Raw genomic sequence first — 27,785 nt, 5'->3', positions numbered from 1 at the left:
TGCCTTCTGGCAGCAGACGGTACAGTACGACTGGTAGCCGTCATCGTCATGTCCGAAGTGCTCCTGGCCACGTCGGCTGGGAGCGCCTGGACAGACATGGGCGCAGGGACTTAATTTAGAGTGACTTGACCAGGTCATTCTCTTTAGTCCTGCAGTCAGTCCTATTGAACCGTCTTATGGTGAGCAGGCAGGCGATACAGATTGCTAGCAGTCGTACTGTACCATCTTCTGCCGGGCAGGCAAGAGATGAGGATGGCTAGCAGTCGTACTGTACCATCTTCCGCCGAGCAGCCATGAGATGTGGATGGCATGCAGTCCTTCTGCACCGTCTGCTGCCAGCCAAAGATGTAAAAGATAGATGGAGTGGATCAAAACAAGAAATAGACCAGATTAGTTCTGTATTCATTTGCTTCCTCCCCTCCCCTGTCTAGGGGACTCATTCTTCTAGGTCACACTGCAGTCACTCACAGAGAAGGTGCAGCGAGATAAATCTAGCCATGTATCAATCAGAGGCCAGGCTAACCTCCTTGTTCCAATAAGAAAGATAACTTAGGTGCACCATTTCTTATTGGAACCCTCTGTGAAGTCCTGCCTGAAATACTCCTTGATGTAAAGACACCCCCTTTGTTGATTTTAGCTCCCTGAAGCCAACCCTGTAAGCCGTGTCCTCAGTCGCCCCTCCCTGCGTCAGAGCAACGGCAAACAATCGGGCATCTGAGAGTGCTGTCCAGAGCAGTCACAATGGAGCACTCTGATGGGGCTAAAACATTGTCGTGGGTGGTTCTGGGTACGTATCGTCAGGCCCCCGTTCCCTCCCTCCCTCCGTGAAAGCAAGGGCAGACAATCGTTTCGTGGCTTTTTTCCTGAGTTACCTGTGCAGACGCCATACCACGGCAAGCATGGAGCCCGCTCAGGTAACCGTCACCCTATGTCTCCTGGGTGCTGGCAGACGCGGTACGGCTTTGCTACACAGTAGCAGCAACCCCTTGCCTTGTGGCAGCAGACGGTGCAGTATGACTGGTAGTCATCCTCGTCGTGTCCGAGGTGCTCCTGGCCACGGGCAGACATGGGCGCAGGGACTAAATTTGGAGTGACTTGACCAGGTCATTCTCTTTAGTCCTGCAGTCAGTCCTATTGAACCGTCTTATGGTGAGCATGCAGGCGATACGGATTGCTAGCAGTCGTACTGTACCATCTTCTGCCGGGCAGGCAAGAGATGAGGATTGCTAGCAGTTGTATTGTACCATCTTCTGCCAGGCAGGCAAGAGATGAGGATGGCTAGCAGTCGTACTGTACCATCTTCTGCCGAGCAGCATTGAGATATGGATGGCATGCAGTCCTTCTACACTGTCTGCTGCCAGCCAAAGATGTAAAAGATAGATGGAGTGGATCAAAACAAGAAATAGACCAGATTTGTTTTGTACTCATTTGCTTCCTCCCCTCCCCTGTCTAGGGGACTCATTCCTCTAGGTCACACTGCAGTCACTCACAGAGAAAGTGCAGCGAGGTAAATCTAGCCATGTATCAATCAGAGGCCAGGCTAACCTCCTTGTTCCAATAAGAACAATAACTTAGGTGCACCATTTCTTATTGGAACCCTCCGTGAAGTCCTGCCTGAAATACTCCTTGATGTAAAGATACCCCTTTTGTTGATTTTAGCTCCCTGAAGCCAACCCTGTAAACCGTGTCGTCAGTCGCCCCTCCCTCCGTCAGAGCAACGGCAGACAATTGTTCCGCGCCTTTTTTCTGTGCGGACGCCATACCAACGCAAGCATGGAGGCCACTCAGCTCACTTTGGCAATTAGGAACACATTAAACACCACACGCATTATCCAGCAGTATATGCAGCACCGGAACCTGGCAAAGCGATACCGGGCGAGGAGGCGACGTCAGCGCGGTCACGTGAGTGATCAGGACATGGACACAGATTTCTCTGAAAGCATGGGCCCTGCCAATGCATGCATCGTGGTGCTAATGGGGCAGGTTCGTGCTGTGGAACACCGATTCTGGGCTCAGGAAACAAGCACAGACTGGTGGGACCGCATAGTGTTGCAGGTCTGGGACGATTCCCAGTGGCTGCGAAACTTTTGCATGCGTAAGGGCACTTTCATGGAACTTTGTGACTTGCTTTCCCCTGCCCTGAGGCGCATGAATACCAAGATGAGAGCAGCCCTCACAGTTGAGAAGCGAGTGGCGATAGCCCTGTGGAAGCTTGCAATGCCAGACAGCTACCAGTCAGTTGGGAATCAATTTGGAGTGGGCAAATCTACTGTGGGGGCTGCTGTGATGCAAGTAGCCCACGCAATCAAAGATCTGCTGATATCAAGGGTAGTGACCTTGGGAAATGTGCAGGTCATAGTGGATGGCTTTGCTGCAATGGGATTCCCTAACTGTGGTGGGGCTATAGACGGAACCCATATCCCTATCTTGGCACCGGAGCACCAAGCCGCCGAGTACATAAACCGCAAGGGGTACTTTTCGATAGTGCTGCAAGCTCTGGTGGATCACAAGGGACGTTTCACCAACATCAACGTGGGATGGCCGGGAAAGGTACATGACGCTCGCATCTTCAGGAACTCTGGTCTGTTTCAAAAGCTGCAGGAAGGGACTTTATTCCCAGACCTGAAAATAACTGTTGGGGATGTTGAAATGCCTATATGTGTCCTTGGGGACCCAGCCTACCCCTTAATGCCATGGCTCATGAAGCCGTACACAGGCAGCCTGGACAGTAGTCAGGAGCTGTTCAACTACAGGCTGAGCAAGTGCAGAATGGTGGTAGAATGTGCATTTGGACGTTTAAAGGCGCGCTGGCGCAGTTTACTGACTCGCTTAGACCTCAGCGAAACCAATATTCCCACTGTTATTACTGTTTGCTGTGTGCTCCACAATATCTGTGAGAGTAAGGGGGAGACGTTTATGGCGGGGTGGGAGGTTGAGGCAAATCGCCTGGCTGCTGGTTACATGCAGCCAGACACCAGGGCGGTTAGAAGAGCACAGGAGGGCGCGGTACGCATCAGAGAAGCTTTGAAAACCAGTTTCATGACTGGCCAGGCTACGGTGTGAAAGTTCTGTTTGTTTCTCCTTGATGAAACCCCCCGCCCCTTGGTTCACTCTACTTCCCTGTAAGCTAACCACCCGCCCCTCCTCCCTTCAATCACCGCTTGCAGAGGCAATAAAGTCATTGTTACTTCACATTTATGCATTCTTTATTCATTCATCACACAAATAGGGGGATGACTACCAAGGTAGCCCAGGAGGGGTGGTGGAGGAGGGAAGGAAAATGCCACACAGCACTTTAAGCACAGCACTTTAAAAGTTTACAACTTTAAAATTTATTGAATGACAGCCTTCTTTTTGGGGGGCAATCCTCTGTGGTGGAGTGGCTTGTTGGCCGGAGGCCCCCCACCGCGTTCTTGGGCATCTGGGTGTGGAGGCTATGGAACTTGGGGAGGAGGGCGGTTGGTTACAGAGGGGCTGCAGTGGCAGTCTGTGCTCCAGCTGCCTTTGCTGCATCTCAACCATACACTGGAGCATACTGGTTTGGTCCTCCAGAAGCCTCAGCATTGAATCCTGCCTCCTCTCATCACGCTGCCGCCACATTTGAGCTTCAGCCCTGTCTTCAGCCCGCCACTTACTCTCTTCAGCCCGCCACCTCTCCTCCCAGTCATTTTGTGCTTTCCTGCACTCTGACATTATTTGCCTCCATGCATTCATCTGTGCTCTGTCAGTGTGGGAGGACAGCATGAGCTCGGAGAACATTTCATCGCGAGTGCGTTTTTTTTTTCTTTCTAAGCTTCACTAGCCTCTGGGAAGGAGAAGATCCTGTGATCATTGAAACACATGCAGCTGGTGGAGAAAAAAAAAGGGACAGCGGTATTTAAAAAGACACATTTTATAAAACAGTGGCTACACTCTTTCAGGGTAATCCTTGCTGTTAACATTACATACATAGCACATGTGCTTTCGTTACAAGGTTGCATTTTGCCTCCCCCCACCGCGTGGCTACCCCCTCAACCTTCCCCACTCCCGTGGCTAAGAGCGGGGAACATTTCTGTTTAGCCACAGGCAAACAGCCCAGCAGGAATGGGCTCCTCTGAGTGTCCCCTGAAGAAAAGCACTCTATTTCAATCAGGTGACCATGAATTATATCTCACTCTTCTGAGGATAACACAGAGAGATAAAGAACGGATGTTGTTTGAATGCCAGCAAACATACACTGCAATGCTTTGTTCTACAATGATTCCCGAGTACGTGTTACTGGCCTGGAGTGGTAAAGTGTCCTACCATGAAGGACGCAATAAGGCTGCCCTCCCAGAAACCTTTTGCAAAGGCTTTAGGAGTACATCTAGGAGAACCGCGAATGCCAGGGCAAAGTAATCCTTTCACATGCTTGCTTTTAAACCATGTATAGTATTTTAAAAGGTACACTCACCAGAGGTCCCTTCTCCGCCTGCTGGGTCCAGGAGGCAGCCTTGGGTGGGTTCGGGGGGGTACTGGCTCCAAGTCCAGGGTGAGAAACAGTTCCTGGCTGTCGGGAAAACCGGTTTCTCCGCTTGCTTGCTGTGAGCTGTCTACAACCTCATCATCATCATCATCTTCTTCGTCCCCAAAACCCACTTCCGTATTGCCTCCATCTCCATTGAAGGAGTCAAACAACACGGCTGGGGTAGTGGTGGCTGAACCCCCTAAAATGGCATGCAGCTCATCATAGAAGCGGCATGTTTGGGGCTCTGACCCGGAGCGGCTGTTCGCCTCTCTGGTTTTCTGGTAGGCTTGCCTCAGCTCCTTCAGTTGCACGCGGCACTGCTTCGGGTCACTGTTATGGCCTCTTGTCCTTCATGCCCTGGGAGATTTTGACAAAGGTTTTGGCATTTCAAAAACTGGAACAGAGTTCTGATAGCACGGATTCCTCTCCCCAAACAGCGATCAGATCCCGTACCTCCCGTTCGGTCCATGCTGGAGCTCTTTTGCGATTCTGGGACTCCATCATGGTCACCTGTGCTGATGAGCTCTGCATGATCACCTGCAGCTTGCCACTCTGGCCAAACAGGAAATGAGATTCAAAAGTTCGCGGTTCTTTTCCTGTCTACCTGGCCAGTGCATCTGAGTTGAGAGTGCTGTCCAGAGCAGTCACAATGGAGCACTCTGGGATAGCTCCCGGAGGCCCATACCATCGAATTGTGTCCACAGTACCCCAAATTCGAGCCGGCAAGGTCGATTTAAGCGCTAATCCACTTGTCAGGGGTGGAGTAAGGAAATCGATTTTAAGAGCCCTTTAAGTCAAAATAAAGGGCTTCATTGTGTGGACGGGTGCAGGTTTACATCGATTTAACGCTGCTAAATTCGACCTAAAGTCCTAGTGTAGACCAGGGCTTAGTCCTGCCATGAGTGCAGGGAGCTGGGCTAGATGACCTCTCGAGGTCCCTTCCAGTCCTATGATTCTATGATTAAGGCAACAGGACAACCTAGGGAAAATAAACAATGTCCTTGGAGATTTTTTAGGGAACTGAAAATGATTAGAGAGACTGGCATATTTGTGTCCTGAATGACCCTATTCTGTATTTGGCATCAGTCTAACTTAATATTTAGAATTGGGCCATTCTCAGGCCCCAGTCCCACAAAACATGTGTATAGCTAGTTTCACACTTGAGTAGTGTGAGAATGGGATTGCACATGTGTGAAGTTACTCAAGTGTGTAAGTGTTTGCAGAATTGTGTCCTTCAGTGACCTCATTCTTATCCTTGTACATTCTTATCATAGAATTACTCTGTTTTAATCAGATTCCAGTTTCCTCATTGGGTTTTTGGGTTGGTGTTTTTTGATGGTGGCAGTTTTTGGTTTTGTTTAGCAGTAGAAAGGAAAGCCATGAAAAACTGGCCTGAACATTTCCAGAAACTAATCTATCTTTCTTTCTTAACAGATTGTGATAATGGGTTTGAAATTGCTCTTACCATCTTAAGGATAAATAAGTAATAGAATTATAATTGCTAATGCTGTGATACATAATTTGCATTTATTATAGCTAATAAAACAGGTAATTAATTGAGCTGTAATGGGTTAAGTCATCAGGAACTTCAGCTGCAGAAAGATTTATTGCTGTATTCTCAGTAACATCCTGAATATGAAGAACAGGCTGTTCAGAGAGGGCCTTCGCTTCCAGGACCGTTTAATCAGGGAGCATTCCCCTTTCCTTCTCAGCTGCTTTTCGTTGTGTATGGTTTGCACAATCAGCATAAATTAAGCAATTGTGTTTATGCCTTTTTCATAAAGGTGAAAAATATGTACTTCCATTCTCCATAGCCATGCATGAAATAAGTACTATAAAGCTCGAGCTAAGCTAAGCCACATGCGTATGCATGTCCATACATTTTCTAAATGAGAAGGGCAGAACATCATACAGAGCATACAACCACCAGGGTGCATTGAAGTTCAAAATGGGCCTGGGAGATAATGTTGACAGAATAGGATGTAGTCGCAGGATAATGGTCTCCAGCTGCTAGATTAAAGCCTGGGCAAAGCTGAGCCCTTGCAACAAAAAATAAGCAGAGGCAAGAAGATATTTACAGTATTTTCAAAGTAGGAGGCATTTATCTTGTAACAACATCCTAGTCCATTTGCTCTGCTTCTATTGTACCAACATAATAAAAGATGCTGTTATTTTGTTCAGTGGGTTTTGCTGCAGAAGCTACGTTTGTCCACTGCATTCTGATTGGGTAACATTACAGACTTTTAATCAATCTACACATTTCAAAACATATTGTGTCACTGCAGCTGGGTCCTAAATACTCCGACCTACTTTTTAAAAAAAAGGAAAAAAATAAGAATCTCCCTAATAAAAATCCATGTTGTTTTATCGTTAATAACATTTTAGTCGTGAGTAGGGTGACCAGGTGACTGGTTTTCAGTCTGGTCGGCGGTGCTGTGGCGCAAAGGCAGGCTAGTCCCCACTTGTCCTGGCACTGCACTGCACTCCAAAAGTGGCCAGCTGGTCCAGCTCCTAGGTGGGGGAGCCAAGGGGCTTTGCATGCTGCCCCTGCCCCGAGCACTGACTCCGCACTCCCATTGGCCAGGAACCGACCAATGGGAGTGGGGGGGTGGGCGGTGGGCGGTGCCTGCATGTGAGAGCGGTGCATGGAGCCTCCTGGCCCCACCACGTAGGATCCGGACCAGCTGTCTCCTTCCGGGGTATGCACAGCACAGTGCTAGGACAGGCAGGCAGACTACCTTAGCGCCCCCACTGCACCGCTGACTGGGAGCTGCCCCAGGTAAGCCCACACCCCAACTCCCTTCCCCATCTGAGAGCCCCCTCCCACACCGTTAAACCCCTCATCCACAGCCCAGAGCCCATACCCTCTCCTGCACACCAATCCCCAGCTCTGAGCCCCCCCAAACCTGGAGCCCCCTCCTGCACACCAGAGCCCTCACCCCCTCCTGCACCCTGACTCCCTGCCTCAAGCAACAGCCCCTTCCCGCACTTCAAATCCCTCAGCCCCACCCCCCAGCCTGGAGCCCCCTCCTGCACCCCAAACTCATCCTCGGCCCCAGCCCAGAGCCCACACCCCTGCCCCAGCCCAGTGAAAGTGATTGAGGGTGGAGGAGAGCGAGCCACCAAGAAAGGGGGAATGTAGTGAGCAGGGGGCGAGGCCTCAGGGAAGAGGTGAGGCAGGGGTGGGACCTCGGGGAATGGGCAGGGCTAGGGTGTTCGGATTTGTGCAACTAGAAAGTTGGCAACCCTAGTTGTAGGTTAGTCCACCTTCCAACAGTTGCACTGTTAAGTACTGATTTGAGGCCTTATCTGGCATCTTGTATGATCAGCCCTTCTTATTGTTGTGTTGTCTTACTGTAACGTTCTGTGTGGGGAAAAGATCTTTGGATCATGGAGGACAATTGAAAATATACTCTTTGTTAAAAGGACATCCGTGGAATAATGCATATAATTCTAACAGTAAAGGTAATGAACAGTTAGTACGTTATGGACCTGCACTTTTTTCTTAGCACGTTTATGAAACAATAGTTTTTCATAGTTGCCTCCCTTTGGATCCAAAACTTTCCAAGTCCCATTCCCCTAAAGATCGGAATCTCCTGATTTTCAAGACATGCTTCAAAGCCCATTTGCTAAGGCTGTTGGAGGAGGACTGAGAGTATGGGAAAATTCCCCAATTCACTTACCTTCTTACCGGCTGGCCTGTTTTAATTTTTAATAATTGATTAGCTAGTGATCCTGTTATATTTCTGGATTTGGCTACCTTGCTCAGTGGTAACTCTGCTTTTATGGAGAGTGATTTTTAAACAGTTGTTCAGGCAACTTAGAATCTAGCCCATAGATATATGTTGTATGAATGATTAAAACCTTCCTCATATGAGGAGTCCCGCGGAAGGCTGCACATTGAAGAGCGACTCGTGTTGGTTAGGGGTTGGTCTCTCCCACAGAAAGTGCTGAATGCTCTCAACTCCCTTTGGCCCCACTATTGTTTGGAGTGGAATTTTGCCATTGACTCAGTGCGGACCATTAACTTAATTGGAAATTGAGAGCAGTCAGCACCTCATAGGACCAGGTCATTGATCTGTACCACTGTATGAGTGATATTAGCTGTGGCAGTCCGTGAGAAACAGGTCGCAGAGACTAGCTTGATTTTAAATTAGAACTACATATTTGAAGTATGGCAGAGTTGTCTAGTGGACAGAGCACTGACTGGAACTTAGAAGACGTGGGGTCTATTATGAGCTCTGCCACTGGACTGGTGAGTGACCCTGGGCAAGTCACCTCATGCCTCAGTTTCCTCATCTGTTAAATGGGGATAATGATACTTTGAAAAGTACTTTTAGATCTACTGATGACAAGCACTACATAAGAAGTAGGTGGTATTATTAATTAAAAATCATAACACCTTTAGTAAAGGATTAATTTTTTTAATCTGTCAAATATTAGTATGGCTAAGTGTGATTTCTCATTCGCCCATAGCTGCTGCTTGAACAGTTTGTCCTAAACCAAAGTACATTCCTGTTTTCTTGCAATTACAGTGCAAGTTGGAGTTTCATGCTTGTACTTCTGACAAAACTATTGCAGCACGATGTGAGGGGCCCTGCCCGTGCCTTCCAGGACAAGAAAGCCCAAAACACAAGGCTGAGAAGACTGGTGAGTTCAACTGTTGAATGCAATGTTAAGTGATTTACTGGGACTGCTTTGTTCTTAAGACACCTTGAAATATTTTGTTTCTACCACTTGTTTCAGGAAGCTTTAAGAAAGTCATGTTGTCAGCTAGACAGTGTATGACAAATCATTTTCTAAACTTAAAATGCTTTCTTACTGAACTCTCAAACATCTTAACCACAGTGAAACTGGTACCCATTTTATAGACTGTGTCATAGAATACTTGTGCTCTAGCTAATTGTTATTAACGTTTATTTATTTTGAGTGGAAAATACTCAAGGCATAAAGTAAATTCCTCGATTCATATGATGGGGCGGCCTGCCCTTAAATGGCCAGAGGCCTGGTGCTGTCAGCCCCATACAATTAGTTTTACATGTCACAGCTGGGATGGGATGTGGGATTTAATTAGTAGAACTAACTGGGTATGGAGAAACGGATTCTCCTATAAAGAGCAGCAAGAAGCTGCAGAGATGGGGATGCTCAGGGAGACAGTACAGAGTCTGCTGGGAGTGAGTAGTCTCCAGCAGGGAGCCCTGAATCTACAGGAAAAAGGGCTCCAGGTGGAGATGCCAAGCAGGGAATTGACAGGGAGTATGGCTTTGATAAGGATTTTTGAGAACTTTGTTTTGGGAATAATTTTACGTTAATAAATCCAGCCCCAAAATGGGGTGTGCTGCCCCAGAGAAGAATTGTTTGATAGTTTGATTGAGATAGCCTTGAAAAGTGGGGAAACTGAGGCAGGGCTGCCGCAGGGTGACATCAGGCCACAAGGGGTCACTTGGGAGGCAGTTGGCCTGATGATATTCTTATAGTAGAAGATAATATATGAGACTTTATTGTTCTCTCAAGGCAGCCTTTTTCCTTACAAAACTATACTAGTAGCTGAATAGGTTATGTGACAGATTCAGTAAGGAGGCCTAAAGATGTACAGACACAGGTATTTGAGAGATTGGCTGGTTGACATTGCGACAGTTACAATACAGTAGCCGACTGATGCTGAATTACTGTATAGAGAAGCTGAAAGGTAAGGGTCCCCACATGAATGGCTCTTCCCTCTGGCTGCTGCCATGAGATCCATGCATAGATCTGAGGACATCTGCAAGTTTCATGGGCTAATTCCCCCCACTTCAGCAATCGTGAACCATATAGGAATGGTCCAGTATGAGGGGAATTAGTGCTTACAAAAGGAGCTTAAGACCTATCTGTGAAATGGATGGCAGGGCAGCAGCAGCAGTGCAAGCTTCTCACAGCTGCCCTGTGCTTCAGTCCTCTTCTGGAGAGACGGAGCAAAAGGAGCTTGCTTTCTGGCTGTGACCCGGCTGGACTTTTTTTTCCGTAACAGTGCAGCTCTGCATGGGGGAGCAACAACAGCAGGGCTGCAGGTGTCCATTAGCATTTTAATTACACTGTTGTCTAATCCTCCTTAAAGGATTAGAGGACGTAGTGCTTAAAAGACCAACATAGTTGGCATCCTGTCTATAATATTATTCCCCACTGTGGAGCTGCACCGGTGATAGTAACAATGGGAAATGTTAAGAATAAAAGTATAGGGTAAAGAGGGCCTCTGTGGTCTTTCCATCCTCTGGCATTTCTGCTGAGATTGCTAACAAGGGTGCTGGTTTGTAGTGCAGACACCTGGCTGGTAGGAACTAGGCTCTGGACTGCTGCCACCTATTTTCACACTAAGCCGCTGAAAAGCTGGTGCAGAGGGTCAGCATTAGGGCTTCCCTGTAACAGAAGCCTCACATTAAGAGTTTATGTGCTGCAGAGAGCCTTGTGTGGGTGCTAGGCACCAGGGTGAGTTTCACACTAAGAGTGGTCCTGCAGAAAGTTAACCACATGCTTCACTGCACTGGAGCATTCCCATTAACTCCAGTTAGACTAACTTGAAGTTGAGCGGAATTGAGGTCCTGGTGCATATAGCTATAACTTGCATATGTATAGGTACTCTCCCCCCCGCCCCACACACACACACACCCAGGTGCTTATTCAACTTCACACAAAAGACCAAATCCTGCAGTACTTTCCTTTACGCAGGCAAAACTCAATTTGAAATCAGTGGGAGTTTTCCTTCCATAGAGACGATAGGATTTGCCACATAAAACCAGAATAACTTGTACTCAGACTGCTCTGTTCAGCAGTACTCATATTGCTGCAGTTTTTATTTGTCTGAAAATTCCTCCAACAACACAAAGTAAACTTAATATGACACATTTAATGTCTGCTCTGGAAAGATTTATCTTCTTTCTAGAACAATGAGGCATCATTCTCCAGCTAAGATTTTGAAAACTCAGCTTTATTCCCTCTTTTGGAAGACATCAGTATTTTTTCTGTGCAGTGATCAAACTTAGATGAAACATTTTAGCTGGTGTGTCATACAATGCATAATTTCAATATTGCTTTATGTGGCTGAATTATATTTTACAGAATACTCACTGATAAATTCATATGGTCTTTCATTGTCTTTCACAGACACACACACACACACACACACTTGTCTTCTAATAATCTGCTCCCTATATGACCTCTTCATTGCCCTTATCAGATATAGTATCAGATTAATAAATCTTCAGTGACATTTTATGCTTACAATTTCATTCAGACAACAGAAAAAATTCTAATAAACCTTATCTTGATAAATCCGCTTTGACAGGATGTATGTATTCTGCAGTCTAGACTATTGTTTTGCTTGTCTTTCAAACTTTTTAACTCCACATGCAAAGCATTAACTTTAGGGTGATCTACACAGCTGCTTTTCTGACTACTGCTTCCTGGGGCCAAATTCCAGTTGACAATGGGCATGCCAGTGAACTGGTGACAGCGGTAAGAACACATTAGATTAGTTCAATAGCTACCTAGATTCTTCCCCACCCAGAAAGGCACGGAGAGAGCAATCTGTAGGTCTTCTCTAGTTGACATTGTGCAGGGGTATGGCCACATGGGAAATGAAGTCAGTATGTATATATGTACATGAGTACAGAAATTGTCTCCTCCTGCATGCACAATATGTGCAAAGGAACTGCTCATAAGGCAGGCTACAGGTATATATTAGTGCCACTTTTACAGCATCTACATGTTCTGGTTTGTGTGGGCAGATTTTCCATGTCAGCCAGCGTTTGACCCTTGGTGGGTTTATATAATTTACTGAAGCATTAAGCTACTGAGCAGGTGTGTATAATTGTAGGCATGCCTTGTGCATATCTTTGGAAAATCCAGGTACTCAAAAGCCGTGAAGGGTGCTCCAGGAATTGATACAAATGAAAATATCATGAGATTCATCGCTGGCACCGTAATTTGAACGAACGGTTACACAGTTCTTTTTGACAACTGCTACTATATCACGGTATCTTTGGGTGGCAGGTTAAACAGATGCTTTCTTCTTAAGTTAACAGAAGTGCTGAAAATTAACCAGTAGAAACTACATTTTAAGAGATGCAATGGCAGTCATAGCTGTCTAGAGTGTTCGTTTGTCTTTAGAGACCTACCCTTCTGATTCTGCGCCACTCCACGCACAGAGCTTCGTTGTACCACAAACAGAGCAGCTGCACAATCTGGCTTTATGCTTATAAATTCAGAGAGCCAAACTGAACCACTGTGTTAGTGGGCAATCCTCCATGGCTTCACAAGAGATATAGGCACACAAGAAATGATCAAAATCAAAGGGACAGTCTAAACTGGTGTAACTTAAATTTTCCTCAAGCCCCTTCAACATGCCTATTACACCAAGTAATACATCCTTGGATTTACCCGGTTTCTTACATGTGACCTCTGATTTTGGCCCACTGAGGCTAAGGAAGTCTTCAGCTCATCATTTGTGTGCTGTCAATCTTGTTACAGGGGCTCCCACAAAAATGTTTCTGCTCGAGCATGGGAATAAACCCCACATGCCAGTATCAGTTATACCCCAGGTATAATTTTAGCAGTATACAAAGAGGGAATCTGCAGTGTGTGTGTGTTGGTCATTCACTGGATGGATAGTAGTCATATCTGCTCAGGCTTGTGTGATGATGTTGAATGCTTAATTGCTGACTTCGCAAGAGAGAAGCCTTAGTACTTCTACATCTCATGAAGAAAAGGAGTACTTGTGGCACCTTAGAGACTAACCAATTTATTTGAGCACAAGCTTTCGTGAGCTACAGCTCACTTCATCGGATGCATACTGTGGAAAGTGTACATCTCATGGGCATTCTCCATTAGCTCACGCGGTGGGCACCTGTGTTTTTGCAGTATTATGCTCTGAGTTCTAGCCAAGCTAATACCCATGAGATGTATCTGATCATGACATGAAGATCAGCTGGTCACAGAATCATTAGAGTACAAAAACAAATGGTTTTCTCTCGTTAACAGCAGTATTTCAGATTTTCAAGAAAAGGTGCAATCTGAGTTTGGGGTTAAGGTTGGTGGCTATTGTATTCTCCCATCTTTAGTCTGAGCGAGAAGCTGTTGTTCCTGACTTTTCCCTGGACATTGGCTTTCTTTGATGTGAAAGAAGAGCTGCATAAAGTCCTGTATGAAAGACGAATGCTTTAGTTTTCCTCATGCAGTACAATTATATAATTAGCATTATCCTGCTGTGCTGGTATAAATGGCAGAAAGATTCTCAGATTAATTTCTTTTCTCAAATGGGGTTTCAAGCACTGGATTCATATAAAAGAATTGTGTTGACAGAAGATACCCTATAGCCCGTTCCTTATTAGAAACCGAGTTTTGAAATGCATTCAAACACAAGCGTATTGTTAAGGAGAAATAGCTAGAGACCTGAAGCTGATGCCTCACACAGGAATGTCAACGAAAAAATAATAAAGAGAAATTACACTACTAGTGCTTCCAGGAAAATGGAAATGCAGCTCCTTGAATTATTGCATAAACTCTTCTATACCTTTTGTACAACAGGGTTAAAGATATGTGCTTGCGAACTTCAATTTAAAGGCAACTTTGCATTAATCCTTACACATTCATTCAATCATATTCAAATATTATTCCATTATACATTACTTTCAGAAATTAAAAATGTAAAGGAACATTTAATTTCCAGAGTACTGTTGTTCTAAATGTCATGACCTTTTTTTTTATATGCTTGTGAATGAAATTGGCAGCAGCATCAAAGAAAAGCAATCTAAGTGTATGTGCTCTGAGGTACAATTGGCTGCAGTGTTTGAGATATATTTCCCTATTCTTCCACTATGCTCCTACAAAAACAACCCAGCTTAGAGAACAAAAATCAAGACCAATAATTACTTTAATTATCAAGTTCCCTTCACAGTAGTAATAGGTATTACACAGGAGTTAATAAAAATAAAACAACACAAATGGTAGGGAAGGAAAATTACACCAGGCTAGTTATCTTTAATGATAAACACCAAGGATAGAGCTTTGCACTATAAAGTTATCTCCTTGAAGAGATAGCAGAATCATATTCTTCATTTTTAAAATTGAATTTTACTCAGTCCTCTGAGAATCGGAGCACTCATTATTATTTCTAAAGTGGGAGCAGACACTAGTGCTGGCTGCCTTTTTTTTTCCCCAAGACCCATTTAGATCTCTGCAGTTTATCAAAACACTAGCTATGATTCATTATTCACAGCAGCGTTATGCTTTACAATATGCTTCTGTGATAACCACTAATTTCCAACTCAGTTACCCAGAGATAAAGGTTCATCTGTAATCTGCCCTGAAGTTTACTGCCCTTTCAGAGAGTATGTTCCATGTTATCTAACGCTATAAAATGAATAAAGGCAATATTTCAGCAAAAAAAGGGACTTGAAATGAGTAAATACAATTCTTAGTGCTGCCTTTGTGACAGCACCTATTTAAGACGTTAAATCCTCTCTGTTTGTGGTTTTCATGTAAATCTCTCTAAAAACCATGCATGTATTAGAAATTAACTAACGGTCCTTATGAAGGTGCAACTTCAGTTAACATTAATAGATTAGAACCCTCCTCCCCCAAGTGAGCCAAGAACTTCAGAGAAGAAACAGTGATGGTCTTACTTTTCCATGGGCGTTAGTTCTTCAGAACCTCCTGATGAAGGAAGAGAGTTGCATTGAACACACAGTATATCCCATTAAAGAATCAACACAATTTGGTCATGGTGACGTCTCTTGGCAAATGTGAATTCTTAATTGCAATCTCTGCACTCCAGAGTCTATCTGCTGCCCGAACACATTTGTAACTCCTATTACTTGAGTGCATTAACAGCACAACAGCCCCACAGGATGGTGAATGTTTAATGTCACTGTGTCTCTTCCTGATTTTGTCCCCCTTTCATGTTTTCTAGGAAGCACAATTCCCTATTCCAACACACCAGTTTTGATTTGTTTCCATCCAGATTTGCAGATCTACTGGAGTGTGAACTGATGCAATAATTCAAACTAGGTTCATCCCTGAATGTGCACTATCAGTGGATTAAGTCTTTTTGACCTTGCAAAAATGCCCCCAGGAAATTTTATAGTCTTGGTCAGGGAAATGAAAGGTCAATAGGCAGAAGAAAATTATATTCACTTACATCGTTTCCTAAAAGGAACTGATGAAAGCATTTCAAGTTACAGGAAATAGAGCTTGGTATGCTATATCAAGTGTCTGCTTGTTCTCAACTAGTACAGTTTAGGATCTAGATTGTGGTATTTACCTCTGAGGCCTGGGAGGGTGATTGTTTCAGAAGTTCAGTACCCGTAGAAGGAGCTTCAGGGAGCCTGTGCCTTGGGCTCATTCACAAAAGTCATGGCCCATTCCCTGAGTGGATGATTTGTACTATTTCTGATCCCTGATTGGTTGACTGTTATATAACTAAAAGACGCATCCTGAATTTCAAACACTACAATTTAGGCTAAATCTATAGAGCCCTGCAGTTCGGACTACAGGGGTGTGAATAGCCGTGTGCACCAAAGTGCTCCCCTGTATGGATGCTGCAGGAACGAACTCAAAGGTTCCTAGTTTGCATTAATATAGTCCAGTACATGTGTGCACTGCTATTCACGCCCCCATAATCCAAACTGCAAAGCATTGTAGACAAACCCTGAATGTATCACACCTAATGTGCTTTCAGCAAATATTGCATCTCAGAATTACCTATTCACAAGTATTTGTGCCTGTAAAGTTCCATCACTTTAATGTTTGTGAAAAGTAAAAATGAATAATTAACATGGATTAATTTAAATTAGTTCATGAATTTGAATTAATACCTATGGAAATGTTTCTCCCCTTGGCTTTAGTTTTGAGCCAAAACTTTATCTCATACTTAAATTTGGGGCCATTTTTTAAGCAAGACATTTGAATAGAATGGCTTCAAACTCATGGAATAATAAAACAGAAATCCTGCTCAATTTCTAATAGTCATAATAACTATAAAACCTTTTTCTCTAACATTTCATAGTTTTACAAACATGAAGTCTCACAACAACCCCACAAGGTAAGTTTTATATTATCCCCATTTTAAAGAGGGATAAACCAATTAATAGATAAGCTTTGTGATTTTCACAAGTTGGACAGTACTTAGGGTAAAAGCAGGGACAACCCAGATTTCTAACTGTCAGTTTTGTGCTCTAGGCTTTGACACACTCCTCTGGAGTTGAGTGGAGAGTAGGACTATTGATCCATTTGTTAAATCCAAAATTTTCAGTCTAACGGGTGTTAGTCTATTCTGATCACAAGGTTGAATATTTTCTTGATACGGGTGGTGTATTTGGAGATCTGAGATGTACTGGTATTTGTTTCTATTAGGAAAAACAAGAGGAAGTCTCTGTATGAGTGCTGACATTAAAATCAAAACTCAGCTATGTGTAGTTTCTGTTGATATCTTGATCCATTTCTTTATTATCCCTGGATGACATAGATTGCTAAAATGCAAGGCTATTGTGTCAGCATTGAACTGTGGGAATGCTCCTTGACTGTTGTTCTTTCTTTATACATGAGACTCCTTTCCGTTTTCCCTCGCGTTGAAGACTGGAATTGCCATAAGTCATATTGAGGCCGGAAGTTGACCACTAGGTCATCTAGTGTGACCCCCTGTATATCCCAGGCCACCAACACCACCCAGAACCTCCACACTAACCCCAACAACCAACATTAAACCAAAGTATTACAGCCCTCAGGAGACTGGACTTCTATGTGCCATCAGCAGAGAACAGGAAGGACCCAGGTGAAACAATGCCCGAGACCCCTGAAATGGCAGGGAATTGATTAAATGAGAATATCGCATTTTAGGGGCTTGAGAACTAGGTGTATGTGTTGCCAGATATACATTACTGTTAAGGGTTACACATTCAGAAAGTCTCCAACCCTAGGAACATTCTGCAACAGCAAAGTACTTCAATTTTTAGTTGACTCTTTTTGTAAAGTGGGTATCATGGAATGATTAGTCATGGAATTTCTCCAGGTAACTTGTTATCATGGGGAACGGCACCTTAACATGTGAGAAATTAATTTTGAAAGGCTTATGTTTCCTGATGACAGAGAGGAAGCAATAAACTATAGTGGTGAGAACAGATAATCAAGATGTCTGGGTTTCATTCCTAACACACCTTGTGATATTCAGCCAAGTCATTTAGGTCAAAATAGTTAAACTTGGGTGCTTAAAGCTAGGCAACCCAATGTGTACAGTTAAATGAGTATGTTTATTTTCAGAGGTGCTGGGTACTCACAGCTTCCACTGGCTTCAATACGCTCCTACTGAGGTGCCCAACTATGGATTTGCTTGTCTAATTTTAGATTCCCATGTCTAAACACTGTGGCATTAATGTCTCTACATCACCCTCACTTTATCTGTGTATTAAACAGGTGTACTAATACTGACTTCACAGGGATGTTGTGGAGCTTATAGAATTGTTTGTAAAGCATTTTATGATCCTTGGATGACAAGCACTATAGGCCAGATTAAAACCCATTGAGGTTCTTGGAAAGATTCCCAGTGACTTCAGTGAACTTTGGATCAGGCCCTACAAGTGTACTGTATGGTTATATTTTGTTCATGATCCTTTTTAATTAAGGTTTGCTGTAGATGAGCAAGTTAATGAAAAGCAAAAATAACCCCACCAAACATTTTTGTCCACTACATCAGTAGTGCAGTTAACACTTTTTAATTGTTACATGATGAAATGCCCTTAGCTAGGCACATTTGAATTGTGTAGCATCTGTACATGTTTTATTATTATTCTTCGCCTAAGAGCTTTCACACAAGGAAATCAGCCTTTACTATTCTCTGCCTAAAAAGCCTGGAAGATTAACTTTTTTCATTTTTGCTGAATATTTTCTGTGGATAACAGTCAAGTCTCCTAATTAATGTTTAATTAAAATAAAGCAAAACAGCAATCAAGAATTCATATTTTTGCTCCTTGTGGGCCAGGTAATGACTCCCTCCTCTTTCCGCAACTGGAACAAAAAGAAAGTGAATCCAGGATGAAAAGGAATATGGAAGGGCAAAGTACTGACTCCATTGTATGTTTCCTCTATTTCCCTCAAGGAAACCATCTGGAGGTTGTACAGGGAGGAGGTGGCCTTTGGGGAGGCTAGTGATGGCGGTGCTGTCCAGCTTTATCCCATCCTCCTCCCTTAACCCCCCCCCCCTGAATTCCAGATGTGTGCTGGTTCTTCTATAGTCATATGACCTGCCCCCTGAGAGGGAGTAGGGGGACAGCCGCAATCAGACATCCTGGGAGAGCAGCTTTTGCAAAATCCGTGAGCCAATTTTGAGGCACAGGGCCACCATGCAGATGACTCTGGCCTCTGGTGGATCTGTGGGAATTCACAGATTTTGGAGGCACACATTCTAGCAATTCTCAAACATAGGCACCCATCCTGAAACTTAGAGGTAGATTTTGATGCCTTTACCTCATACTTAGTAGTGATGGAATAACATACGAGCAAGAGTATCCCACTCAGGCTCTTGATTTCTTGTCTCTTACGAAAAAAATATTTTGTACAGTAAGTTAGTCTAGAGTTGGACACCGTACAAGCCAACCTTATGTGACAACCACCAAGTCTTTAATAAGGCAGTGATCCTGCAGATTGGTTTATTTTTTGAGTAGGGATGGGGAAGAATTGTGGGAAGGTTATTAATGTGAATTCGGAAGAGTAATATTGGAATGATAATTCCATCTGGTATTTTTATATTTGTGCAACGCACAGTTTTGATATCTCCTGTCTTAAGGATTGTTCTTAATGGGCTCATCAAAGGGTTATGACTGAACTTCTGTATGCTGTTAAACTCTTGTTGAGACCTTGGGAGAGGAAGCATTATTCAGCAGCTTCAGACCAGAGCTCCATTACCTTGAAAGGGGCTGTTCCTGCAGGAACTCCCTGGACTCCGGTTGATGGTCATGGCCAGTAGAATGCTCTTTTCAGAATGACTCTGTTGTAGTTTTTCATGGACATTTTCATTTGAAATTCCCTGCAAAAGGAAAGTTCTGGAAAAGAATTGTTTTGTGTCGATGTCAACGCTTCGTTTCAACAAAGTCAAAATGGTTTGTTTGATTTAGACTTCTTAAATATTTTGTCATGTATTGGGTTCTGTGGAGATGCTACTGCACATATCATCAAAGGGCCAGCTTCTTCTGAGCCCCGGCTGGCTAGGGAGCTGGCAGGAAATCCCATCCTTGCTTCCTTCTGCCAGGCTCTCCCCTACCTGGGCGACAGGGGAGCCATTTGAGAGAAGAATGGGCGGGCTTCAGAAGAAGGCATGTGCTGCTCTTGCTGCTGCAGGGACGCAGCAGACCCGGCATCGGAGCTCAGGCCTGAGAGCAGCCTGTCTGTCTCACCGCTGTGATCCTGCACCACACGCGAGAATCGTCCGGAATCCCAAGAGAAGGAGGGACCCTGAAGTGTGAAGAAGGGACTGCTGTTGGAGGGGCACATGAATTGTTTGCTTGCTTGTAACTGGGTTGGAGTGAGGTACATGTGAATTCTTGCTTCTCCAAAGGCTGGAGGAAGGTCTCCCCTCCCAGGCAAGCGGGGAAGGCGTTTGGAACTAACTAGCAGAGTGGGGTACCCCCACCACACTTCCAAAAGCTTGCTGGGCAAACCATCCTGAAACCCACCTCATGCCTGCATGAGAGCTTCTGCGCACCCCTTGTCCCAGCGCCCCTCTGCACATACAGCAAGTATCCTGCTGTTTCGTTTTGAAAACCTGATCACCCTAGAACATATACCCGTTATAAACCACCAGCAGATGTCACTAATTGGGATGCACTAGAACTGCTATTCAGATCACTGTCAAATGATATCCCTATCAATAACATCCAATCATACGTCTTTTTGCATTGAATTGTAGGCCAACAATCAATAGCAGTTACTGTCTCCCTTCAGATTCAATGAAAAATCTCTAATTATTGTTACTTAACCTCACAACCATCAAAAACATATTAAGTGACTTTGCTGTGTTTCAGAAGTGAGACAAGAAAAAATGTCCAAGATGTAAAATCAAAAAGTCATAACGTAGAATACGTGAGGATACCAATATCTTAAAGGTTTATGTTGGCAAAATATAACAGGCCTCAGAGCCAACAGCTTTATCATCTTAAAATTTTAGGAATTCTGTAAAGGTTGGAAAGCTCTCTCTCAAATCATCTAGATCAACTCCAAATTTAGGTTATTTCTTAATGCTCTCTCATGAACATCTGGGTTGTAACAGGAAGTATGTGGAATGGAGAGCAAGTTTTTGAGTCCCTTTGTGCAAATGATTGCCCAGTCCTGATCCAGACATGAGCTGCTGCATGTCCTGTGAGATGCAGAGGACCATCAACTCCCAAAGAATTTAATAGGAGCTGAATGGCACACAGCACCTCTCAGGATTAGGCCCTGAGACTCTCTGCAATGTTAGCATATTCAGCATTCTATATTTCTGCTTCAGAAGAAGAATTGAGGTCTGATAGCTATATTCTTGATTCAGGTGACATTTCCTTTGAAAAATAGGGTATCCTGTCTGAGTGAGGAATGCAGGATCAGGACCCCAATGAACAAACACATTAGTCATGTCAGGTAAAGAAAAGAAAACTAGTGTGACTTGCATATGTAAATCGACTTTTCAAAAAATTTAAACATTAAAAAATCATTTTGAAATACAACATTTTTCTAGAACTGAGCAAATAATTTTCAATAAATAATTCATTCAGGGAATGTCTCTTCTTTCTGAATTGTTAGTTGAACATATCAAATTCTCATTATTTCAAATTATTTGACGATTTCTTAAATGAGTCATTCTTGGTCAGCAGCTCATTTGTGCATAGCTTCTTAGAAATTCAAAAGTCAGAATTGAGTCATAGAGCTCTTGCATTCATGAATAACTTCACTAAGGTTAGTTGTCCCATTGACTTCACTGAAACTGCTCATCTGAGGAAAGGTAAGTGCATAAATATTTACAAGATCAGCCCCTTGGTCAGTTACACATGTCATATGATATTGTTTCTATTCCCTAATTGGAACAGACTTACATAACTTTGCATGGCTATATAATTAACCAAGATAAACTGACTTTTTTAATTTTACAAACAACATCACAATTTAAAATTTACTTTTGGCAAATATTTGAGCATAATTTGTGAAAGGGAAATGAAATCAAAATTCACTTTCCAACTTGAGCAAATATTACTGGAAATGGTTTTCCCCACTATTCACTCAGCTCTACATTTTTCCTTACTAGATGCGGTGCATATTAAGGTAGTGAAAAATGATGTATGCAAAATAGTCACATAACTAAAATCAAGTATATTTTTCCCTGAATATTTTCCATCATGTCTATTTTATTTGGGAGCACTGCTTTGCCCATAAAGGTTCATTGGGTTTGAAGTGTAAACTCAGAATTGATCCTGTGTTATTGGAATGTTTTTACCCCACAAGGGTATAAATATTTTACCAAAGAGAATAAATTAAAATATTTTGTTTACTTTCAACACTCACTCAGAGAAGCTGCTTTGCTGTGTATGAATGAAGCCTGCTTTAACATGAGCTTGAAATGGAGAAAGAACTCTTCTCTGCAGGAACCACTTTGCATTTAGCTCTGGCTCAAAGGTTTTGAAATGAAGCACAGAAACATTGATCATACCAGACCCTAGACATATAACAAGTTAGGGGTGATACCATTCATTGACTAAATGTTTCCTTCACTGTGCATTCATCTTTTGATTTGATCAAACTACAGCAGTTTCCAAAATATAGCAGACAACTTCACTCTGTACTTCAGAGGTGAAAGTGACAGACAAACTGTGAGGAATGAAAGAAGAAGTAGCAGAGTGCATGGTACCACTCGGTTTACTTTTCCTAGTTACTTAGTGTGTGGAAGTGATGTTAATGGTAGCGACAACATCACAGTCAACAAGATTTGGACTTTTTAACAAAGATGCTTCCCTTTGAGAAATAAAATATGGAAACAGTAATTGCCACAGACCTTGCTCTGATGATCCTGGGAAGTACCAGAGCATAAGACATAACTCCTTCACTATCACCAATGAAGACTAATATCAGAGCATGGTGGGTGGTAGGAGCAGCAGACAAAATAACAACATGGTTTTGTAGATTCATAGATTCCAAGACCAGAAGGGACCACTGTGATAACTCGTCTGATGTCCTGTATTACACAGGCCATAGAACTTCCACAAAGTAATTCCTAAAAGAGCAGATCTTTTAGACCAACATCCAGTCTTGATTTAAACATGGTCAGTGATGGAGAATCCACCATAACCCTTGGTAAATTGTTCCAATGGTTAATTACTCTCACTGTTGAAAATATACACCTTATTTCCAGTCTGAATTTGTCTAACTTCTGCTTCCAGTCATTGGATTGTGTTATACCTTTCTCTGTTAGAATGAAGAGCCCATTATTAAATATTTGTTTACCTGGGTAGGTACTTATAGACCAGTGCTGCCGCTTGTCCAGAGAAAGCCCCTGGCGGGCCACGCCGGTTTGTTTACCTGCTGCATCCACAGGTTCGGTCGATTGCAGTTCCCACTGGCCGCGGTTCGCCGCTCCAGGCCAATGGGGGCTGCGGGAAGCGGCGGCCGGTACGTCCCTTGGCCCATGTCGCTTCCCGCAGCCCCCATTGCCCCGGAGTGGCGAACTGCAGCCAGTGGGAGCCATGATCAGCCAAACCTGTGGACGTGGCAGGTAAAGAAACCAGCCCGGGCCGCCAGCAGGTTTCCCTGTACAAGCGGCAGCCCTAGTTTGAGAACCACTGTTATAGACAGTAATCAAGTCACCCTTTAACGTTCTCTTCGTTAAGCTAAATAGATTGAGCTCTTTGAGTATATCAGTATAAGGCATGTTTCTGATCCTCCAATCTTTGTCATGGCTCTTCTCTGAACTCTTTCCTATTTTCAACATGGTGCCTCCATTGTAGTGATTATTGTGACCAGTAGTCTAAGGAGCTCCTCTTCTGGCCTTGTAAAAGAAACTAAAAGGATGTTCTATATCACCAATAGCTCTTTTGTTGTTTCTGGTTAAGGCTTTGGGACAGATCCTCCCCTGGAGTAAATTGTCAGAACTCTGTTGGCTTCTATGGATCTGCGACAGTTTACTCCAGCTGAGGATCTTCCCTTGTGTCGTCTTTTCCAGTGGGGCTTTGGTCTTGGTCCTCTTCTCACATCCTATGTCCGCCTCGTTAATAGTTGCTAATATTGCATATCGCTTAGGTAAAGATGTCACTCAACTCTGTGGGCCAAATCCAGAACAGATTTCGGAGCAGGGGGGATTGGATGGGTCGGGGATTCAGAGGAGGGCGAGAAGTAGGAAGGGGCGGATAGGGGACAGGAGCCAGGCTGTTTGGGGAGGCACAGCCTTCTGGACCTGGCCCTCCGTACAGTTTTGCAACCCCGATGTGGCCATCAGGCCAGAAAATTTGCCCATCCCGCCTTAAACGAATCCACTTCAGAGGTTCACTGGATGATAAAAGAAAAGTGCAGAACAAGTTCTCTCTTTCACCTAAGAAGATAAAGGCACCAGCACCTTTGGGGCTCTGGGAGCAAATTTGACCAAGGAAAGGGTCAGTCACCTTCTTGATGGAAGACTGGGGATGGGAAACACCATTGTAAACAAACCCTTGAACAAAAACTTGCTAGATTAAGTTTTAGACTTTTAGATGTGTTTCACTTTTATTTGCTTGTAGCCACTTCTAACTTTATCTCTTATACCTGAATTCACTTAAAATCCTATCTTCTTTTGTTAATAAACGTGTTTTATTTTTAATCTAAGCCAGTCCTGTGCAGGGTTTAAACTGAACCATTTGGTAACTCCAGTTAAAGTAACAAACTATTGAATATTGACTCATTACAGGGATAGTGACCCTTAATAGCTGAACTGTCCAGGAGAGGGATGGACATTGCAGAACACACGTTTTTGGGAAAATCCGGGCCTGGGAGTGTGTTGGGATCACCTTGCAAGTAATAACCAAGGCCGGTGAAAACCAGAGTCGGGCTGTAGACAGGCTGCTGGAGTCAGAGCTGCTGAACCAAGACTGCCTAGCACACACATACTCAGATTGTGGCCTGTAGGCTGGTTGTGAGCAGCCCCATTTGGGAGCTACAGCAGCAAGCATTGTGAGGCACCCAAGGTTACAGGCCAGGCGGTGACACAACCCCTCATTGGTGTGGATTGCATCCCAGAATGTGACAGTGTCATGTCCCCATCTAGAAAAAGGGAAATAACATCACTACCCTGCCTCACAGGAGTGTTGTGAGGATAAATACCTTGAAAATTGTGAGGCATTCAGTTACTATGGTAATGGGGGCCATATAAATACCTCAGATAGATAACCTCCTTTTGCCGAGATGAGGTGTTCTGCCTCTGTGATATGTTTCCCTAACCCATGGAAGCCCCCTTAGCCCCCCAGTTCTGGCTTAGTCGACCTCTGAAGGATGGGCCAAGTTGGACGGAGGTCCTGGCTGGGCCTCCTCTGAATTCTTCTCATGCTACTTCAAAACTGACAGGGGGAAATAGTGATTGTGCTGCTTCCCTGTTGAACTGAAGATCCCACCCCCTTCCCTTCATGGTGCAGACATAGTAAAGGGAATCCCTGGAAACAGGAAATTCCTGCGGATTCAAGGTCCACCCCAGTTTTGGTGCGGGAGAGTCATTACATTCAGGGAGCCTCATGCAACAGAAGAATGCATAGGCAATCTTGGGGCCTAAGTCTTTACTCAGGAAAACTCCCATGGAAGGACTAAGTAAAAACACCCTTTGGATTTGAACCTATGTGTCTGAACTGAATTATGGCTCCATCGGATTATAAGCCCCCAGAGGCAGGCAGGCTCCTTGTTGTCTTTATAGTACCTATAGTAAATCACTCAGAACTCAAACAGTGAAATAAGATAATAGTTTAACTCACTTACGGTTCTGCTGTCACAAAAATACCTATTTGCAAAGGGAGAGCGATGGTGTAAAGGACGGTTGCATGTAGGAGACAACTCTGCGTTCTCATTCGTGTGCTGTGCTGCTGTGCTTGTGCGATGACCAAGTTCAGCTTGTAGCTATGTTTAATTTGTTTGTGTGTGTTTGTCCTGTCCTTTGCCTGTTGTTCTCAAGCACCGAGATGTGACAGAGCATGTGTTCATTTAAGATATTGACACATCTCCATTGCTTTGTGTCATGGGTGCAGACGCAGCCCCAGCTATTAATAAGGTTTCACCTTTTCCCTTCCTTATTAAACCAGCTCACCTAAATGAGTTGTCTTGCCTTTTGATTTATCTGGTGAAAACTGAAACCTCAAGCCCGGTTGAAAGGCAGCTGACAAGCTTGAGCCTGCAATTGGTATTTTTTAAATGTTGTCACTTAGTAGTTGATATGATTGCAGTGAATTTCCTGACATTGAACGGCAATGGACAGGCATGTGGTTTCGTCCTTTTTCTAAAATGTCATGCTGTGTTATTGAAATTGCAAATAACACCCTGCTTTAGTGCACACACCACACAGCTATCCCTTGGGAATAGGAACCAACCTAATGTGATGAGAGTTTACTTCAATGGTAAACATTTACCTAAATAGTAAACAAGCTTTGTAAAAACGTATTAAGCAAAATGGTTATTGGTTTGGGTTTTTTAGAGGAGTGGGGAAGAGGGGTTGGGTTATTAGGGGTTTTTTCCCTATAAATAAAAGATTAGAAAATGATAGACATACTCAACACTTAGCACCAGTAAGTTACAATAATTTTCAGACATGAAGAAATGCGGTGTTGGATTGCCACCAGAAAACTATTGAAGTAGCACCGTGTGTTAATGGAAGCATCAGCTATAATCAGCAGGTGTTGTGAACTGATAATGACAATTAGAGCTGCAAAATCTCTCTAGTAATGAGCAAAATCAAATCAATGAGTCTGATCTCAGATACTTTTTTCTCCTGAGTATTGATTTCTGTAACTTTTGTTTCAATTTAATGCCAGAATTTTTTTTTTGTTAAATCTGTAGAATCCACCTGTGAGATAAGCTAATGTTTTTCCAGTGAGCTAAACAATTCAAACCTCTTTCAATAAAATACAACAGGAATATACCATTTTATTTTCCTTTTTTTTCCCTTTGAAGGATCTTAAGAACCAAATTTTGCTCCTAGTTACACCATTATAAATCTGGTGAAACTTCTTCTCCAATGACTTTCATGAAGTTATTCCAGGTTTACACTGGTGTAACTGAACACAAAATTTGGCCCCAATTCATTGATTTCAGATGGTTCATTCCTTTCTATTTTCTTCCATGCTTTTAATCCCAATTAATTACGAGTCTTCCTGTGGAAGTCCGACAAAAGAAGTGTCCCTTTATCATGCCACTCCCCTCTCCCTCCACTGCACCACACTCTCAGTTGTCCTTGTTCAACAAAGACCCAGAGTTCAGAGGTGCATCTGCGTTGAGTTCATCTCCCGCTCTTGGGGGAATGAGGCACCGAGCAATGCCTCGTCTGGCGCTCTGCGGTTACTCACTCCACTGCTGCCCTCTCTACTGCAACTTCCGGAATGTCTTGAGGTCCTACCACTTAACACAGCTCTCAGTAATTTCAGCCATTAGTGGGGGATCCTTACTGCTAGTACAGGCTGGGTGACACTATCCCAAGCAGGTCTAATGCTTAGACCTCATCATCCCTAGTGATCCATAACAAAAGACTCTCAATTGAGTCTTATCATTGAACAGTGGAGCAGGCAAGGGTCAAATGGTGTCTAGCACTCTTTGGACAGAGCCCCATGACCAGGCACAAATACCTGTACCCGCCCTTTCTTATCTTCACTGGCCTGTAGTCCCCCAACTTCTGCTTAGTGAGTGCAGTTCCGTTGAGGGTGACTGCTCTCAATCAGGGTACGCCCTTTACTCGAACAACAAGGGGAACAACACTTTTTATTATCCCTGCACCCAATAACAAAGTGACTTGCAATAGAACCCCAACCAAAAGTTATCATTTGGGCAAAGCAGCCCCATCATACTGTGCACTTAGGCAGAGTGGGCATGTCTATGCAAACAAGGTCAGTTCCTGAAGTTTTCTCCCACAGCTCCTCACTAAATGTCAGGGGAGAGCTCATTCAGACTCTGCTTACGCATAAATATTAGAGAAGGAGTTCAAGACAAAAACTTTGGATCCAAATTCTAGGATTTCTGTTCAGTCCATTCTAGGTATGGGGACTGATTTTCAGAGATGTTGAAACCAGCCACTGCTATTTGTTACACTATATAGTTG

The 27,785-nt window shown here is 43.7% G+C and overlaps 1 protein-coding gene across 4 annotated transcripts in view; it reads left to right on the top strand.

Annotated features, from left to right (window-relative positions):
• The window catches only part of SPOCK1 (SPARC (osteonectin), cwcv and kazal like domains proteoglycan 1), a 471,926-nt gene that overhangs the window by 374,556 nt on the left and 69,585 nt on the right, over nucleotides 1-27,785 (top strand). For all 4 annotated transcript variants that reach the window (XM_073355490.1, XM_073355489.1, XM_073355488.1 and 1 more), the window contains exon 6: nucleotides 9,022-9,136. In XM_073355490.1, the coding sequence (XP_073211591.1) occupies nucleotides 9,022-9,136 (115 nt within the window). The remainder of the gene's footprint in view (nucleotides 1-9,021; nucleotides 9,137-27,785) is intronic.

This window comes from Lepidochelys kempii, chromosome 8, assembly GCF_965140285.1.
Source record: "Lepidochelys kempii isolate rLepKem1 chromosome 8, rLepKem1.hap1, whole genome shotgun sequence".
In the NCBI taxonomy this organism is placed as follows: Eukaryota; Metazoa; Chordata; order Testudines; family Cheloniidae; genus Lepidochelys; species Lepidochelys kempii.
This window is presented reverse-complemented; position numbering and strand designations above follow the sequence as displayed.